The sequence below is a fragment of the Propithecus coquereli genome, unplaced genomic scaffold (genome assembly GCF_000956105.1).
Source record: "Propithecus coquereli isolate 6110/MARCELLA unplaced genomic scaffold, Pcoq_1.0 Scaffold314, whole genome shotgun sequence".
Classification (NCBI taxonomy): Eukaryota; Metazoa; Chordata; class Mammalia; order Primates; family Indriidae; genus Propithecus; species Propithecus coquereli.
This window is the reverse complement of record NW_012148775.1, coordinates 113,565-133,774: the sequence shown is the minus strand read 5'-3', so window position 1 is coordinate 133,774 and position 20,210 is coordinate 113,565. Positions and strand designations below refer to the sequence as shown.

Genomic DNA, 20,210 nt, shown 5'->3' with positions numbered 1-20,210 from the left:
AGAAGTGAATTGGGATTTTTATGAACTTCCAATTTTTTTTTTAAACAACTTTATGGATATATAGTTTATATACCATAAAATTCATTCATTTAAAGTATATGTACAATTCAGTAGTTTTTCATATATTTACAAAATGGTGTCACTATCAACAAAGTCTAATTTTAGAACATTTTATCACCTCAAAAAAAAAAAAACTCCCAAAACAAGGAAAAACCCTGTACCGTTAATAGTCACTCCCCATCCCCACCTCCCCCACTTCCCCAATTCCCCCCAGCCCCTGGCAACCCGAACTTCCAGTTTTCAAAGAATTGATTTTCTCATTGGAGCATGTGGAAGGTCAGGGAAAATGCAGACAGAGTGCTTTTTGAGGGATGAGAGAGGCCAATTCTGCATTTGGCACGATGGTACCTGTGTGGCTTTTCCCAAGTCCAGTTATAAAAAACATAGACATGCATAGACATAGTTACACACATAAATGCAAAGCCCCCTGCACACACATACATATGAATGCACATACATAGATATGCATGCACACGTGTGCCTACATTTATGCACATGGACACGCACACATTCACTCACATGTATACACACGTGTTCATGTGTGCATAGACGTGCACACAGAGGGGCACAGGCATACACTTGCACCCATAGAAACAAGCATGCACAGGTACATACCTGCGTGCACAGATACGTATCATGCCTGTAGCTTTTGATCTGGCTACAGTGATTCTTTGCGTGGTGACAGTGGGTTGGGTCATTTCCCCCCGGTGGCCCTGTCCAAGCCAGTGGTCTGTAAGGAAGACATTCTAAAGCAATTTGGGATTTGCCTCACTTGGATGAACATCTGTCCAGCTAATTTAGTGCTCAGGGGCTGCCTGGGAGGGCACTGTTAGGGTGTGATGTAGGGGTTTGGGCAGGGAATTGGGGAGTAGGAGAGGAGGAAGAGACGGACTGGGCCATGTGTAATATTCCCACATCTGGGTGACGGTGTGTCTGGCTGGGGCATGTCCCCTTCACTGACGGGGGTGGCGCAGGCAGCTCAGCCTGTCTCCGCTCTCGTGTAACACAGGCTTGCAGATAAGGCCCTTATCTGTCTCCGTGCGTACTGGCCCCAATTCTGGTTCTTTTTCACTGTATTCCAATCAAACTTTATGATGAACACTGAAATTTGAATTTCATATAATTCTCACAGGTCACAAAATACTCTTCTTTTGAATTTTTTTCAACCATTTGAAGGAGTAAAGAACCATTCTTAGCAAAAACAGGCATTAGGCTGGATTTGGCCCACGGGCATAGTTTACAACCCCCGTCTTAAAAACCTGCCTCTAGCAGGCCTGCGTATATGCATGCTCGCAAATTCCCTGCAAACCCCGACCTAGGGCAGTGTGGACAATGGGCTGGCCAGGCTTGTGCTGGGGTAGCTGAGTGCCAGAGGCCTTTGCGAGAAGGGGGGAGGCAGTGGAGGTCCCAGGGACTTTGGGTAAACTGGACCCAGCTCCTGCTCCCCGTCCTGGCAGAGAAGGGTCCTGGGTAAGTCATTCATCCTCCTGAATCTTTGATTCCTCCTTGGAGAAATGGGAAGATGGAAAGTTTCCCACTGGGGCTCTTGTCAGGATATAGCAAGTACAAGGATTGTCTCGGGAGCTTGGAAAATGTCAGTTTTCTTGTCCCTTTTGTCTCTTAGCCCTTGTGCTTCTACTTCCAAAGAGGTTGTGTAGCTTAGTGGTTAAGACAAGAACCTGGTGTCAAACAGACCGAAGATAGAATGCCAGTTCTGCCTTGTCTATCCCAGCTGCATGACCTTGGCAGATGACCTTGCCTCTCTGAGTCTGTGTCTCCATCTGCAAAATAGGCGTAACACCCACCTTACCGGGTTGAGGTTAGGAGTACGACTTCATGAGATAATTCATGCTAAACCCTTAGCAGAGTGCTCGTGAGAAGGTTCACGAATGGCACTTGGTATTCTTAAGAGGCCACATAGCTTTGTGGCTACAAGCATTGGGTTTAGCTTCAGACAGACCCAGGTCCCAGCCAGGCTGTGCCTCTTGCAACAGGAACTTGGGAAATTCCATCCCACTTCTGCGTTCCGGTTTCTCCATTTCTTCCTTGAAAAGAGTAGACCCAGCGAACTCTAACACGAGTGAGTCTACAACCTCAATTCTGTTTCTACGCATGCCCTCTCTTCCATATGTGTTCTCTTACACCATGGCCAGGTGGGCTTCGTACTGTTTGATTGTTTAGAAATCAAACAGGAAACCATGCCTTCCTCATTGGGGATTGAATGTTTTTGGAGGGAGAGTGTTCTTGGCCTTACTGGCAAGTGTCAAGCACTTGCCGTGTGCCCAGAACGTGCCAAACCCTGTGCAAAAGACAGGAGAACCCAAAATGCTTCCTGCCCTCCCAGAGCACCAGCCAAAGAGTCTCCAAAGCTGAGCCACTTGGATCTGAACTTGGTTCAGACTGTACTTTCTCGTTTCAGTTCTCACTAGCTCAATATTTCCCAAACTGTCTGCAGAATAAATGTATGTGTCTGGTTTCACTTCAGTCTGACTCAGAGGTGCTTTTTTCCTTTCTTCCTTTTTTCTCAATTTACAAAAGGAACACGTGTTGACTGGAGAAAAATTAGGGAAGAAAGATAAGCAGCAAGAAGAAAAAACTTATAAAGCTCCTAAACCCAGTAGCTGGGTGTTAACTCTGCTAACACCCTGGGGGCTGTCCTCTCTGCGGGTTTTTTAATGCATATAAATTAGGGGATATTTGTACACAGTTTTGAAAACAGCAATTCAGTTTACTGCTCGGCTGAGAAATAAAACTGGTTCTGGTCTGTCCAAAACAAGAACGCACAGTGTTTTGATATCCAGCCCTGGGGACAGGGCCAGTGGTCTGTCTGGTCATTTGGTTGCCTGTGTGCCTTGCACAGGGACGAGGCTGAAAGCTTCATTACTAACTGGATCTCGGTTTGGCTAATGGTCTATTTCATATTCTAAGATAGCAGGTAAAGGCCTACCTTGGCACTAAAACGGCCCTTCCCAGCTATAGTGGACATGGGACCCTTGTCCCCAAGAAGATGGATCCTAGGAGCCATCCATCCATCCATTCATCCATGCACCCTGGTGCCATTCCAAGAGCAGTTCCAGCTAATTTTTCTATTTTTGTAGAGACGAGATCTTGCTCTTGCTCAGGCTGGTCTCGAACTTCTGGCCTCGAGCTGTACTCCTGCCTCGGCCTCCGTGGGTGCTAGGATTACAGGTGTGAGCCACCACACCCAGCCCGTTGTATTTATTTTTACACTTACTGGGGGCTAGGGATTCTAGCCTTCCATCGGTAATGATAGAAAGTTTCCCTTTAAAATACGCTAACGTTTTTCAAAGGCAGTGCATTTGAAGAAAACTAGTAGCAAGTGATAAATGAGTCAGCTGATCTGGCAAAGTCATATAAATACAAGTTGGCGGATGTGAAATGATTGCAGCGTGAAGGATACCGAATGAAATATAAAGTCTGGCTCTTAGGAGACACTGAGAAAACATGCAGCAGGATTGAGGAAGAGCATGTCTCGGGATGTCTTTCTACAGTGTCAAGAAGAGCAGGTCCTGGACAGTGGCCGGACCACACAGTGTGACAAGAGGCAAAGGAATGCCAGGCTACTGTTTCCCTGCAGTTCTTCCCGCAGTGAGCTGGAGGCTCCTGCCTCCTGAGCTGGCTGCCTATAGCCTTGGCATGCTCCTTCCCAATAAAGCCCATACCAGGGAGGGAAGAATGTCACCCAGGTGCCCAGCAGCATGGAGTCACAGTCAGGGGCAGGACAAACAGCCCCTGATGGGCAGAACCCCATATCTCAGTCCTGGGAGGGCCCACAGCAGCCAACCTCTGCCCTCTTAGCAAAATCAGATGCAACTCTGGGGAGAAGATTATAGTCAGACCAAGGAGAGTCTGCACTTCATTTTACCTCCCTACTTCTCTGAGCTTCGCAGCAACATCAGAGGCTGGGGAGGGCAGGGCGGGCGTGCATTAGCGAAAGCCCAGCCCGGCACTCACGGTCAATTAGGCTCCGACTTTGCATGTTCTGATGCCTGGTGGGCCACTGTCATCTTTCTTGTCTGGCTAGGATGTGAGCCTGCCTTCACCACCCCCTTAATGGAACTCCATAACTCTTCATTTCCTGGACACGCATTGGGTTAAGCAGGTGGCAGACAGCTGGCATCTCTCACTTGCGTTCTGGCATGTCCCATTTTTATGGGAAGCTAACCTGGCATTTTTTATTATAAAGCCCCAGAGTCCCTGGGTTTAATATCTTCAGTGTTAGATTCATGAACACCTTGGAAGTTAGAGATTGCCCGAGGCTGGCATTTGATGGAGTGTGCAACTTGTCGTTTGGAAGGTGATTTATTTGCTCAAGGGAGGGGGAAAGAGTGCAGGACAATTAAGAGGGATGTGAGTTTTGAGAAGTGGGGAATGCTTAGAAGGAGGTGAAAGTCCCTCTGACAGCCTGAGTGTGTTTAAAATAACAGCAGACTTTGAAACCTACCACCTCGGGAGCTCAAATCGGGCAGAGCCTAGGATTATTTGCACCAAACTAGCTATGCCTTTTATTTGGAAGATACATACTTGAGAAGGACAGTCACTGGGAGATGTTCCTTGAAATTCAGCCATGTGGCCTTTGCCATGTTACTCAAGCATGCCACACTTTTTCCTACCCCAGGGCCTTTGCACTGGCTGTACCCTCAACTTGGAACCCAGATTGCCCCATGGCTGGCTTCTGTGTGTGTGCACCTACCGCTCCGGTAGCTAGAGAGGCACTAAGTACATGCTTCAGCCACTAAAACACCTTCTGCTGACCTGCATGCTGACTCCACTGCCGAGGACAGCAGGCCTCCTTAATCTTCATCACCCTAGGTGATAGTGAGAGTGACGTTACAGCTACCATTTACTGAGCACCTATGATGTGCCACAGTCTCAGAGAAAGTTGTTAAGCAGAAGATAGGTCCTAAGAACATAAACTCCAGGGCCAGACTGCCTGGGTTCAAATCCCGGTTCCTGCAATTCCATTACTGGATATATATTCAAAGGAAATAAAATCAGTATGTCCAAGAGGTATCTGCACCCCGATGTTCATTGCAACATTATGCACAATAGCCAAGATACGGAATCAACCTGAGAGTCCGTCAGTGGATGGATGGATAAAGAAAACGTGGTATGTAAATGCAATGGAATATTATTAAGCCTTAAAAAGAAGGAAATCCTGTCATTTGCAGCAACATGGATTAACCTAGGCGACATTATGTTACGTGAAATAAGCCAGGCACAAAAATACTGCATGGTGTCACTTATATGTGGACTCTAAAAAATTAAACTCACAGAAATAGTAGAATGGTGGTCACCAGAGGCTGGAGGGCTGGAGGATTGGGGAGCCGTTGGTCTCAGGACACAAATTCCAGCGAGGAGGAACAGGTTCAAGAGACCTGTTGTATGTCATAGTGACTATAGTTCATAACAACATGTTGTACAATTGAAAATTGCCGAGAGGGTAGATCCCAAGTGTCCTCACCCCAAAAAAGCAAGTGTGAGCGGTAATGCGTGTGCTGAATAGCTCGATATGGCCATTGCACCGCGTGTGCGTGTATCAGCTCGTGCTGTACACCATTCAACACTCAGTCCGTTGCAGGCTGGTTCCAGTTTGTGGCTACTATGAATGGGCTGCTGTTAACATTTTAGTACGTGTTTTTGGGTGAATATGAGTATTTACATCTGTTAGGTACGTACTTGGGGAAGAAATTGATGGCCGTGGGTTATTTGCATATTTTGCTTTAGTAGATGTGCCAAACTGGCCGCACCAATTTCTATTCTCCCAGGCAGTGGCCGTCCGTCCAGCTGCTCCAGAGGCCATAGGGTAGCAAGAAAAGCAAGGACTTTAGGAGCTGCTGCTGGGAAGGTGGATGTAGGCAGGGAAAGGAGACAAGGGGTGGAAATTTGGAGCTTGCGACTTTCCTGCCGTTGCCCAAAGCGGCAGACTCTGGGAGTCTCGGAGCCAGTTGCGATGATTTGCTGTGCCTTCTGCAGCGGGGAGGGTGTTTTCTGGGCTCTGGTCTGTAATGAGTGTAGGTGGCTGTTCAAGAACAAAGTATCCAGGGGAGGGAATCCACCCACGGTCTCGGAGATTTAAATGTCAATATGGATTAATTGGCTGCTCAACCCACCCCTCCTCCACCTCTCCTGGGCAGCTTCAGCAAACACACTGCCTGGGCCGGCAAAGTGGGGTGGGGAGGACAGTCTTGAGTCATCACGGGCCACCTTGTGCCCACTTGCTGGGCGACCTGGGACAGGTGAATCAGACTCCCTGTGAGTCAGCTACCCTGCGCATCTCACCTTGAGCAGGTGAAGAAATGAATGCTAGTCAAAGAACACAGGTGGTTATCGATGGCATTTCAGATGGGTATACGGATGGGTGGGTGGACAGTTGTGTTATGTGTATGAATATATCATTGATACATATTTGCACAAGCGTGTGTGTCTCTGTTCACCGTGTTATTGCTCAATTACTACCTCTCATAATGGCCAGCAGGTGATGAGGACTTAGCTATGTGTTAGGCATGGAGAAGTGTCTACACCTTCACACCCCTGATTCGATGTGATTCTCCTAATAACCCTGTAAGGCAGGAACTGTTGGCCCCATTTTACAGATTATAAAACCGAGGCTCAGAGAGGTTAACTCGCCTGCCCGGGGTCACACAGCCACTAAATGACAGATCAGGATCCTAACCCCATAGAGAGTCTGAAGTCTAGATCCTCGTGTGCCTCCCCACTGTGCTGTAGCTCCCACCGGGTGTCAAGCACTGTATCGAACTCTTTATCTTGTTCAATCTTCATACTAAACTACAAGGTAAGTATTATTTGTAATAGTGTTCTTTGATAGATGAGCGACCCACCTGAAGGTTAAGTAACCCACCTAAAGTCACGTGTAAGTAAGGAGCGGTGGTGGAATTCGTACCGAGAGCTCTCTGATGCCCGGGTTCGTTCTTCAAGCCCAAGAAGTACGATCTCTGCAAAGTCTAATGCACAACAGGTCTTGATAGATGCCAGATGAATGAATACATTGCCTAGAATTATTTTCACAACAACATCACGGATTAAAAGGGAAACGATTCAAGCTGTGATTTTGATGTAGACGGAAAATTACTTTTCGTGACGACGTGCTTTCTTCTTTCGGCCAACATCGGATACCGTGAGCCAGTCACGGTGCTGGGGGAACTGGGGAGGCTACGGCGGCAGATCTGGCATGCATTCATTCCCTTACTCATTCATTCACTTGTTCGTTCGGTGACTGTGTCTGGGCGCCCGCTCTGTGTGTGCCGGGAATTGTGCCGCGAATGGGGCTCACTACAGACGAGCAGAGCAGGTGAGCATTCGGGCGACTGAACGAGAAGGTGTTACTTTCGGTGCATAACGCCCTTCTCATGCTGTCACTCGTCTTAAATCACTGGTCCTCAAAACGAACTCGATGAAGCTGAAAATAGTTTGAAAAACCCTGTATCCAGACAGGCATCCGGTTTCTGGACAATACTGTTGGTGTTTACGCACCCCCCGGCTAACGAATTGACTGCATCCTTTGCCGATGATGCTTAGTACACATCAGCCGACGTTTTGCTGGTCTTTCTTCGCCGTCCCCGCACACCGGTGACGCCAGGCGAGTGAGTGCAGCCGACACAAATGGCCGAGTGGCGTCTGAGGACCCAGAAGTTGTCAGTTTATGTGCTACTTTCTACCTGTGAGTCTATGAATAAACAGACTGGACGTGGCACACCCGTTTCTGGACTGGGCTAGATTCTGCAGGTGTCCCTGTGTGCCAACCTGCTGGCAGAGTTTCTAGAGAATCTGTAAGAACTTCCTCCTGAGTCTCCATCCCAGAACCAGATCGGAGGTTGAGGCCCAGGCCTCTTATCCCATAGACACAATAGTGACGTGTCCACCAGATTGTCACTTCTCTTAACTATCGTGGGTCACCTTCTTCTGAACACCTGCCAGTAATTTATCCTATCCTTTTGCTTTTCAGCCTCTGCAAGGGACGGACGCTCTATTCGGTGGTGAGGGACGCCAAGATCGTCTTGGATGTCAACAAAACCAGGCAGATCGCCCAAGAAATTGTGAAGGTACCGTAGGCGTGGGGGTCTCCTACCTACACCTCAGAAAGACCCTGCCCCCTCCTGAGAAAGCCTTACAGGGCTCCCAAGACTCATGGTTTGGTTCCAGACTGCCAGTCTGGACTTAAGAGAAATTAGACTTGGTCTGAAAAATCCCAGTCCGTGTGTAAGAATTCTGCGTAGACACCACCATTTCGAACGGTCTGCCAAGGCTTGGTTTCCACCTGTGCCTCCTCACCGTGGTGCTTGGACACGTGCAAGGACCAAGGGCCACATCTCTTGGTTAGGATCCCTTGTCCCTCTAGTCCTTGAATTCCCACGAGTGCAAGCCATCTCTCTCCACCGCTGCTGGGGAAACTCAGATCGTTGGGTGTTGTTTTGGATTAAAACAAACAGGAACATCCTGTGTTCTCTGGCAGGTGCCTTATTAGTCAGTTGTACTCAAGCGTTTATTTCCCATTGAAGTGTGAGAGCTGAGCTGTGAGAAGAAGTAAAAGAGGTGACTGCTCACAAAGGCACAGCTCTAAACGTTTGCCCTTGAACTAGAACGCCAGCAGGCTCCCCTCTGTGTTCTTGATCGTCAAGTCGTGCAACATCTCTTGAGGACCTCGATGGTTTGGATCTAAGGAATGAGTCTCTTGCAGAGAGGGAGTCACCTTTAAAGGGGAAGTGTAGGAAGATGGTTAATGGAATTCCTTTCTCCAGGGACTTCTTTTGTTTCTTCTTCAGGAAGCAGATGGAGATGGCTTTGCAGGGGCTGAGGGTGGTGGTGGATTGCGGGTTGAGGGCCCTGCCTTCTCCCATCCCCACCTCCCACTCTGCTGCTGTTGAGTGTGGTCTCGCCGGGGAGGCCAGTCTGCAAGACAAGGAGCGTGAGCCCGAGCTGGGGTGGCAGCAGCACTTAGGTTTTCTCTGACGACTCCCTGTCTCCTTGCTTCTTGCAGGGCATGGGCTACCTCCACGCCAAGGGAATCCTTCACAAGGACCTCAAATCAAAGAACGTCTTCTACGACAATGGCAAAGTGGTCATCACCGACTTTGGGCTCTTCAGCATTTCTGGGGTGCTGCAGGCTGGCAGGTGAGAGGTGGAAGGAGGTTCTTGACCATTGATGGTGGGGTGAGGGAGTCACCCCAACTGGCTTTAGGGACTTGGAGACTCAGGGTTGGGCCTGAGGTCACTGGGCTGAGTGGCTAGGCTGCTCTGCTGGTGATGGATGCCAAGGGCATGCTCTGATTTCCCCTGGGACCAGCAACCCACTCACCCATCCTACCTTTGAGCGCGTGTGATTGGGCACAGAGCATCCCCAAATCCCGCATCCCCAAATCCCGCATCCCCAAATCCCGCAAAGCCCCTGCACTTGAATTTAACTGGAGGGCTTTCCTCTCATCCCAAGTACTCACCCGCGAGTTGGGATCACCCAAGAGCCCTTGCTCGGAGTTTTCTTAGGATTGAATTAATTTTAGTACCGTAAGCGTACAGTTAAGAGCGAAGGATTTCAAGTCAGACCCACCTGGGGCCCAGCAAGGCTCTGCCACTTATTAACTGTGACTTTAATCAAGTCGAACAACTTCTCCAAACTTTAGATTTCTTGCCTGCAAGAAAAGCGGTGGGTATGGCGATGCCTACCGCAGAGGGGTCTTGTGAGGATAAAACGAGATAACACACATCCAGGCATCGCACACGGTACCCCGCGCACATCAAATGCTCAACAAACAGTTGCTGCAGCGGGAGTTGTTGTAATTAGTATTCATTTGCATATACCTCCCAGTATCACCCAGGAGAATCATTAACCAGCATTAAGTAATTAACTCTCATCCACTGCTTACCCTAGAGCAAGCCACATTGGGTTGACCATGCGAAAAACAGCTTGATCCCAAATAAACAACCCATAATTCAGAAAGGCTACCCTTGTGACTTTTCATTTGGAGTGTGTGCCTGTGTACACATAAGCGTACAAACACTCATATTTTAAACTCCTGTGCGTTTTTCGTAATCACACATCTTTTAATGAATGGTGTGTCTCTCCAGAAAGACAGCCCCATGGTTTCTTTCATTTTACTGCCATTTTAGTTGCTTTGGAGAACCGCTGAGCTTTTGAGGTCCACCACCCCAAAATGAATTTTGTTCACACTATGTAATACCTTGAAGCTAAGACCATTCGAAATTTGGCAAAACTTCACGTGGCTGTTTTCTGTGGGGTGCAGTAACACACAGGAGCTTAGGTTTCTCTTTCAGATTCCACTCCACTCAAAAAGGATTTACCACCCTCTCCAAAACTATCTATAGTGCCCTGGGATAAGAAAATAAGTAGGCAGTAAATAAACAGATCAATAGATCCATGGAGAGAGACCCTCAAGTCAGAACCCAAGAAGCCAGGAGGGTGAGATTGGGTAGGATCCTTTCTTTCTCCCTCTGATTCATTCCAGCAGCAGTTGGTTCCTGGTTTCCTGGTAGGGAATGACACATTCCCTTGTTTCCCAGTGTCCCAGGCTAAGGGTGAGGAAGCAATTTGTGACTTCACTGGGAACCCAAGTGTTTGCATCGAGACAAAATGAAGCCCAGCAGGTGTTTTCTTTAACCTGGTTCAGGGCTCTTTACAGAACCGTGTTCCTGCCCGCTTTGTGGCATGTCTACACTCTCTCCCTTTCTCCTTGCCAGTGGGGGAAAGGGGAGGGAGGCCTCTAATTTTCTCCCCTTATACTCTTGGTCTTCTAAAGCCACAAGGAGAAGAGGAAGAACAGGAAGTGGGAAGGAATGCCTTGGGCTTTCTGTCCTTTAGCTCATTCATAGAGACCCAGTGTCAGCCCTGAAGGAAGGTCAACCAAGTTCAAGGCAAGGTGACTTCTGGCGTCCCTGTGCAGACAGCACCCCCACCCCAGCCCTGCCCCAGCCTGGGTGTCAACACAGACCCAGTAAGTGTCAGGAGAGGCCAGAGAGCCCTCACCCACCAACAACTCCCAACAAGAAATCCACACTTCTTGCTACCCACAAGTAGCCATCTGTGACTTCCTGTGCTTTTATCCCTGTTCAGGTTATGTATTGCTGTGTAACAAACCGTCTCAAAACTTTGTGGCTTAAACCAAGTTTTTGTTATCCCTCAGGGTTCTGTGCATTGAATGGGCTCAGTCGAGCTTTTGTGCTCAGGCTGTCCTGCAGGTGTAGTCGGATGGGGGCTGATGTTGGACCCAACTGAAGTCTTCCCCATTCACACATCTGGGTTGGGCTGGCTGGAACAGCTGGGGGGCTGATGGGGCCTCTGCCCCACCCCCTCCTTTCCCCTCCCCATCCAGCCTCTCTGCATGGCTGCATTGAGCTTCCTCACACCATGGCAGTCTCAGGGTAATCAGACTGGGGGCTGATTACCCAGAGTGAGTGTGCCCAAGACCTAGGCAGAAGTTACAAACCTTCTAATCATCTAGCTTCTAACGACCTACCTTCGAATCATCTAGAACATCCCTTCTGGCACATCCTATTGGCCAGCAGGTCACTTAAGGCCAGTGCAGATTTGAGGGGAGCAGAATTAAACTCCGCCTCTCAGTCGGAGGGACATCAAAGGCTGTGGCCATCTTTCCTCTACCACAATCCCAAAGCCATGATGGGAACCATGACAGGAAGGCGGAACTCTCAGGGTGTCCCATGGGTCCTAGGACCTTTCCCATTTAGTAGATTTGCCCCAGTATTTACCTCTGGGGCTGCTGTGGGGCTCCACAGGGTCCCCTGCAGGGGTTCGGGTCATGGTTTCCTGCCACCTGTTTGTGAATAGGCATCTCCAGGCAGTAAGTGCCCCAAGTGCAGACTGGAGCCCCCAATGCAGCAGCCAGAGACCAGGAGACACCCCTTGAACACAGGTGCCTATGGCCCTGATTGGCAGCCTGGGGGCTGGATTGTAGGAGTAGAGAGAGATGGGGAGCTGACCAGGCTGCAGGCATTGCAGGAATCAGGCTAAATCAACTCTCACGCAATAGGCCAGGAAGCTCCCTCATTCCTTATCCACTCAGCCAGTCAGCAAATATTTAGGGAGTGCTTACCGCGTGTATTAGTCTGCTTGGGCTGCTGTGACAAAATGCCACACACAGTGGCTTAAACAACAGACCTTTAGCTTCTCATAATTCTGAAGGCTGAAGTCCAAGATCAAGGTGCGGCGAAGTCAGTTTCTGGTGAGGGCTCTCTTCCTGGTTGGTAGACGGCCGCCTTCTGGCTATGTGCTTGCCTCGTCTGTGCACTCGCAGAGAGAGAGAGATTTCTGATGTCTTTCATCTTCCTATAAGGACACCAGTCCTATTCAATCAGGGCCCCAGACTGTGACCTCATTTAATCTCATTTACCTCCCTGAATTTTCTATCTCTAAATACAGTCACATTGGAGGTGAGGGCTCCAACATCATAAATTTGGCGGGAGACTCAATTCGGTCTATAACACCGTGAGACAGATGACAGCAACTTATTCTTATTTTGCATACATCTGACTTTCTGAGCCTCAGTTTCCTCACCTGTAAAATGGGGATGGGGTAAGGACTAATAGGACCCACCTCATAAGCGCATGTTGAAGATTAAATGGGACAGAGATGAGAGAGGCTTAGTTTAGGGCTTTGCTCTTTAGTGGTGCTATTTGTCTAGGAATTCATGTAGCATTGTGGTGAGGTATCTAGTCTCTGGAGTTTTAAAGGCTTGTGATCAAACAGATCTCACCTCTGCAACTTTGGACAGGTCACTTACACGTTTTGAGCCTGTTTCCTCATCCGTAGAGAAGGAGATAACCTTTCAATTGTGGGCGTATGAGGATTAAGTGGGATGGGCAATAGGGCAAACAGTAGGTGCTCAGAGGAGTGACTTGCCTTCCTGCCCTCCCCTCAGTTAGAGCTTGGGCTGTTGACAGCTCTTGGTACCCAGTAGCAGGGAGACTCGCCCGGCCCAGGGCACAGAGATAGGGCAGCCCAGTGAAGTGGGCATGTTCTGCAGATCCATGCGGACCCCAGCGTACAGCTGTTCTGCCATCATCGAGAAAAGGCGTCATTTAAGATGCCAGCGCCATCGTGCCGGCTGCCCGCAGCCTGTTATTAATCATAATAACCATAATGAAGATGATCTGGGTTTGTCACCAGTGGGCTCATCGCCATGGGAACGGGATGCGCTGGGGTGTCTGTGCCAGGCCTGACTCCTGGCCAACCCCCAGGCCTGTGCCCACACCCACCTCACGATGATGGTTATTATGTGGCTGCCACACATCCTCCTGCCCCAGCTTCGAGGTGCCAGTCCTCTACTGCCCCTGCATGTCGGGAAGAGGCGGCGAGAGTGTTTGAAAGAGATGGGGACCAAGAAGCTTTCCCTGTTGGCAGCAGCGCCACCAGCCCAGCCCAGCCCCGATGGCCCAGTCATTGCGGGACCATGTTGGCTGGCCCATGCCAAGGGCTTCTTCCTGGAGGATGGTCTTTCTTTGGGCTGTAGTCTCAACTCCATTTCTGAGTCCTCGAGATAAAATACATATGTGATAATCATGTCCAATCATCATACCCTGGCAGCTGACACAGCCCTGCGCCGGGCACTGTCTCGTTTCAGTCCTTGCAACATCCGTGTGAAATAAAAATCAGCGTGCCCATTTCTTAAATGGGAAAATGGAGACCCAAGTCTGCTCAAGGTCCCACAGCTCGTAAGCAACAGATGGGTCCTTAAACCTCTGCGGGTGTCCCTGATTCTAGAAGCAAGAACTCGTTCGACTCTGCCAGCTCAAGAGTTTGCTAGTGCGGTTGAGTTGCATTTTCTAGCAGAGGATGTGTGGTATTGCGTCCTTTGGGTAGAATACAGGAGCGAGTTGTGTGTTACTCATGCTCAGACACTGATATTGGACCATTTCCTTATTTTATATAAGTTCAAACAGTGTTTCTCAACCAGGGCAGTGTAAGAAGAGCCAGCTCCAGGGCCATTGCATGGGGTTCAAATCCCAACTCTGGCACCTGTTAGTGGGGCTGCCTCAGGCAAGTCACTTACCACTCTGAACCCCATTTTTGATTTTGTAAAACAAAACAGAATCTGCCAGGATAAGCTGTTTCTAAGAGTTAAGATTATAACCTATGTAAGATGTGTGTGCCTGTGTACAGATTTCCCCTAGGAGCAATGATTCGGTATTCACTAATTCAGTATTCACTAATTCAGTATTCACTGATCCAGTGACTTCAGAGAACATGACTGCCATGAATAACAAGAATCGACTGTCTCTGTTGAATGAAGATGGACGGGGGGTGCCTCAGAGGCAGTGGGACCCGGCGATGGTTGGGGTGTTGAGTGTCTGTCCAGACCAGCCTTCCCTGCCCCTCTCGCTGGCTCTCAGCCTCACTTAGAGGAAGGGCGGACAGTGCCCAATGGGGGGGAGGAGGGCAGGACAAGAAAGCCAGCAGAGGTGGTTCCAGGGACTTGGGGCCGTGCTAGGGGGATTGGTCCTCCCTGGACTGTGAAATGGAGCTCATTCTGTGCTTTGCTTCTCCAGGCGGGAGGACAAATTGCGCATCCAGAATGGCTGGCTGTGCCACCTGGCGCCGGAGATCATCCGCCAGCTGTCCCCAGACACAGAGGAAGATAAGCTCCCGTTCTCCAAGCACTCTGACGTGTTTGCACTCGGGTAGGTGGGCCCCACCCTGGCCTTTGAGACTCACAGCCTGGGTAGAGGGGCACTGCCCCAACTTTCTTCAGTGCTCTTGGAAGGGCCAGGGCACCTGTCTTCAGGGGGAAGGTTCTGGATTTCGGTTTGAGATTGGGGGGATGAAAGTGAGATATAGGAGAAAGAATGGCCCTAACAAATCTACATGCCTGTTTTCTAACTGGTTATGTGGCCAGGACAAGTTACCTGACTCATCGATTCATTCAGTAGCTATTTACTGCGTGGTCACTATGTGCTGGGCCTGTAGCAGGTGCTGGGGATACGAGATTCCATCTTGTATTTGTTAGCTATCGCTGCATAACAAATTACTCGAAAACTAACAGCTTAAAACAACGTTTCTTATCTCAAGTTTCTGTGGTCAGGAATTTGGGAGTGGCTCAGCCAAGTGGTTCTGAGCTGGCTCAGGGTCTCTCACGAGGTTGCAGGCAAGATGTCAGCCAGGGCTGCGGTCTCACCTGAAGGCTCAATGGGCCGGGGATCCACTTCCATGGTGGCCGCTCTCATGGCTGTTGGAAGGAGGCCTCAGTTCCTTACCCCATGGGCCTAGATAGAGGCTGCTTGAGGGACCTCACAACATGGCAGCTAGAAGCTTCATTGCCATTTATGACCTTATTTCAGAAATTATGTAGCATCGCTGCTACCATCTTCTATTTGTTGAAAGAAAGTTGCTAAATCCAGCCCACACTCAAGGGGAGGAGAATTAGGCTCCACCTTATACATGAAGGAATATCAAAGAATGTGTGGTCATGTTTTGAAACCACTGCAGTCCCCTACTCTATCTTGTCTAGTGCAAGACAAACAAGGAAACAGCTTTTGGGAAGTATGATAAATGCTACACTGAGGACAACACAGGACTATGGGGGTAAAAGAGGAACCAAATCCACCTGGGAGGTCAGGGAGGGCTTCCCTGAGGAAGTAACTCTGAGCCTAAGTTAAAGCTCGAATACAAGGGCAGGGCGAGGTGTTCCAGATAGAAAGAATGTGTGAAAAGGCACAAAAGTAAAAGAGAAGTTGCCCAGAACAGAGGAATATGGGTGAGGGGGAAGGAAAGGGGGCTGGTGGATGGAGACTCAGGAGAACAATGCGGCAGGGGGTGATGAGATGAGAGATGAGAGAGAAAAGCAAAGTCACACCTGCAGTGACTTAAAGGCTCAGTTAAGGAGTTTTCATTTCATCTTCAGGGCACTAGGGAGCCATTGATGGTTATTAAGCAAGGGGAGTGACATAATCCTAATTTGAGTTTTAGTTCAGTTAAATCACTCTGGGAGCTGTGTATAGAATGGACTGGAAAAGGATGAGATTGGGGCTGGGTGACCAATCCACAGAGAGATGCTGGCAGCCTTCACCGAATCAGAGCTGAGATTGAACATGAGAAGTGTTTACGAGGTGGAAACCATAGAGCTTGATGGTGGATCGGGTGTGGGTGATGCCCAGATAATCTGCCTTAAGCAGCTGGGTGGACAGTGGCGTCATTCACCAAGGTAGAGACCCTGGAGGTGGAACAGGGTTAGGATATGCCGGAAAGGCAAAGAGGTCAGCTTTGGACGCAGGGAGTTTGAGCTCCCTTGCAGATCACCCATGGAACCACCTAGAAGGCAGCCGAATGTACACATCTAGTTTAGAAAAGAGTTTAGGACTTTTCAGCAGTAGATAGTAACTACAGCTACAAGAGACAATGAGATATCCTTGGAAGTGTGGAAGGAGAAGAGTCCAAGACGCAGAGCAGCATCCGTGCAAAGGCGCAGCCAGGAAGGCTTCGTGTTTCTGTGCCCCACAGGGCCGCGCTAATCCTCGCCTTACCTTGTCCATGACGTGGTTGCAAGGGCTGGGCGAGAACGCTGGGGAAGTTGTCTGGGGAAGTTTCAGGCTTGCAGATGAGCGCGATTAGACTTGCTTCGAAAAGTACCCCTACCGCGTCCTCACCGTAAACCCCCGAGGGGGTGTTTTCTGGAAGATCAGAGATCTCCACATCTGTTACTTGGGCCCTTTTAAAGGCTGTCACTTGCCCTGATTAGTTTATGCCCAAATGTTTATCTGGTTAGATATTGTTATCTGAGACTAAATTGCAATATTTAAGTTGGTATCTTTTAGCGTAAATTTAGCAAAATGTACCAAAGTAAGTAATTGGTTTTCTGCTGGAGTTTTCATCTTCATGGCAATTTTTTTTCCTTAAAGTGAGTTTCTCTTGAAAGTTGGATTTGAAAGGAAGTTTTAATGAGGCTTTTATTTCTGACTCCGCTGCATTCCGAAGGACCTGGCGCTCTGGGTTTCCTGCCGATTAGGTGCATCTTGTTGCTTGGGAACCTCATGCTTGGGAATGACTTAGAACAAAAATGAACTTTTAAAAGTGCATTGAGCACCGTGTTAAGTGTTTTATGTGCACTGTCTCATGGAATCTTTATAAGCATCCTTTGAAGCAGATACCATGTTGCTCCCAATTGACAGGTGAGAAAACTGAGGCTCCAGATGGCCCAGTGATGTGCCTTATGGTAATTGATGGTGACACTGAGATTTGAACCTGGAACATCCTAACCCCAGAGTTGGAGCTTTTAACCTTGGAGCCCCAATGGACTTGGGAGTCATGTCACCACTCAAAGCCCTGTTTCTCTCAACTGTAAATCAAAGACAATAAAACAATCGAGGTGTTCTAAGCATTAAGTGAGAAAATATCAATAAGGCACCCAGCACAGGGAAGAGATGAAAGACATCCTTTCCCCTTTCACGTGAGTCTGTCTGCGCCTCCTTCACCAGACTCTGGCCATCAACTGCAAGGTTGCACCCCCAAAGTGTTCACTTCCCTGATTACAAAGGACTCTCGAATAGGATGGAGTAGAAGCTTCCCTGGATAGTGCATTGGTCAATGGCACGATTCTGGAGTTAGACTGAATTCAACTTCTAGCTGCACCTCTTATTTGCTCTGTGATAATTAATAATGCTTCGTGTTTTTAAATGTAGATTTTATTATTATTCAGGTATAGTAGGGCCAATAGATCAGGAGACAGCCGCCATTGAAAAGACAGTTTATTACTCACAGTTCCCAAAGGAAGGTACATGCCACACCATGCAGTGGCCACATGGGACAGCACCGGGGTTGTTTGGGAGGCAGGGGAAGCAGGCTTACAACGTTCGAATCATTTCAGCAGCTCTGGGGCATAGGGATGGGGAATATTGGCCCTGAGTTTGAAAGTCCAATAAAGGAGGGGATTGGGGGGATTGGGGGTGCGGGCTCTGGATTACTTGGTCTGAATTTGAAAGACACGCTCACAGGTGAGTCCTTCACTAACTTGAGGAATTGGCGGGCCCTGGGAGTGGCAGTCCCTCCAACACCAGCAAGCTCCCGAGTGGTCCAAGCATCACAATAAAAAGTCAAGCTTAGTACGTTTCCCCCAACAAAGGACTTAGAATAGTGTCTATCTCAGAGTAAAAACTCAATGAGCGTTATTGTTCATCATGGGAACTATAATCATCTAGCAACTTCTCTTGAGAACTTCCTGACCATCCAACTCAATATCTTTCTACCTGAGCGTCACCACCCACTATCCCCAAGCCAGAGATAGGGGGTTGTCAGGTAGAAAGAAGATGCTGAGAAGTGAAACCCTAGGAATAGCTGGTTTGACACATCAGTAAAGAAGATAATGGAATGCCTCGTGTTCTTTAAAACACATTTATATGAAGTATCTTAGAGTGAAGGAAACATCATTTCCTAGGATTGTTTCAGATATTTCCTGAGTTGGGGAATCTTGTGCTCAGGACACTGAGATCTGTCCCCATGGTCCAGCTTGTTCCTCATTGCTGTCCGTGCCTCATAGCTTCACGGATACACCACCCGGGCCATCGCCCCATCCGTGGCCATGTGCTACCCACTGGAGCAATCCTTCCTTCCTTCATTACAACGTCATGATTTATGAAACAGACGATGACATAGCAAATCCCTCTAGAACAGCTTTAGCATCATGTTGCTCTGGCATTCAGAGTCCCATACAAACATTCTTCCACGGTGGCATCGTGATCACTCTCATTTCACAGGTAAGGGAATCTACACTCAGAGAAGTGAAGTGACCTCCCCAGGAGACCTATCCTACTACACTACTGGCAGGGAATGGAATAGAGTCAGGGCTTGAACCCAAGGCAGTATGACTCTCAAATCTTTTCTTTTTTTCTCTTTCCACCATTCCACGGGATGGTCCATACTTAGAAAAAACAAATATGAAAGAAAAAAAATCCTATCACCCAGACTTAGCCACTTTTAACATTTTGCTATGTTTTTACTATATTCTCTTGTCCATACATATGTAATTGTTTTTAAAAGAGCAACAATATACCTTATAGACAGTCTTGTACCGTGCTTTTTTCGCTTAAAATTATATATGGAATGTTTTTTATGTCAGCAAAACTTCTTTGAAATGGTTTAATAATACTAGAGTATTCCATTTCATTTTATGGATTTACCATAATACAGGCAACCAGTTCCTGTTATTGAACAAGTGTGTCATTTCTACTTTTTAAAATATTATATATAATGCTGTAGGGAACATCCTTATAAATGAATTTTTGTTTGTATACTTAATTATTTACTTGCAATGATTTCTTAGAATTACAGATATTGGGTCAGGGATCCTAACTGCATTAAACTATTTAATAGAAGTTATCCTGGGATGATCATGACTTCTAAGACATTACGAAGCTTTTAGTGTGTCTCGAGTGGCAAAATACCAACCCCAAGAGGAAGACACTGGGGAGGGAGATGGTCGCCAGGAGGCAGGGTGTGTGTGCTTGTGTGGATGAGGGGGTATAGAGTCTCAAGTGACATACCACACCAACACGCCTTTAACAACATCTGCCAACAGCACAATCTGGTATGAGCTCCACGCCAGGGAGTGGCCTTTCAAGACCCAACCAGCAGAGGCAATAATCTGGCAGATGGGCACAGGCATGAAACCCAATCTCAGCCAGATTGGCATGGGAAAAGAAATCTCGGTAAGTCCTGGCCTGGGGAACAAGGGGAGAAGCAGATACAGTCCTGGGCCTTCTTTTTACTGTGTGTTAGGGTTACAAATGCTTTCCCAGAGGGCGATCCAAAAAGCACGCACTGTCAGGTAGTGATTTGAAGCTTAGAAGGCAAGGCTGCTGCACTATGCCTGCAATTCCTAGTATCTGCCACCAGGGGCACCATAACACTTGGCCAGGTTTTTCCTAACAGTGCATTACTGAGTCAGGGAGAAGCAATGGATCCTTCTTTTTCTGGTATTTTTAAAAGATATTCATTAAAACATCACAAACGTTAATGGTTCTAATTTTATTTGCATCTATATAATAATTTTAAGACATTTTCCAACTCATAACAAGATATACAGACATCATCCCATAGAGGATGAAAGTTACAAAAAAATTTTTTAAAGACATATAGAAACAGAGAAGCCTGA

General features: G+C 48.1%; 1 protein-coding gene across 1 annotated transcript in view; it reads left to right on the top strand.

Moving 5' to 3' along the window:
• KSR2 (kinase suppressor of ras 2) overlaps positions 1-20,210 on the top strand; it is a 360,941-nt gene that overhangs the window by 338,998 nt on the left and 1,733 nt on the right. Inside the window, 4 exon segments of the mRNA XM_012650173.1 lie at positions 8,048-8,144; positions 9,080-9,213; positions 14,617-14,748; positions 19,635-19,764. Coding sequence (XP_012505627.1) covers positions 8,048-8,144; positions 9,080-9,213; positions 14,617-14,748; positions 19,635-19,764 — 493 coding nt within the window.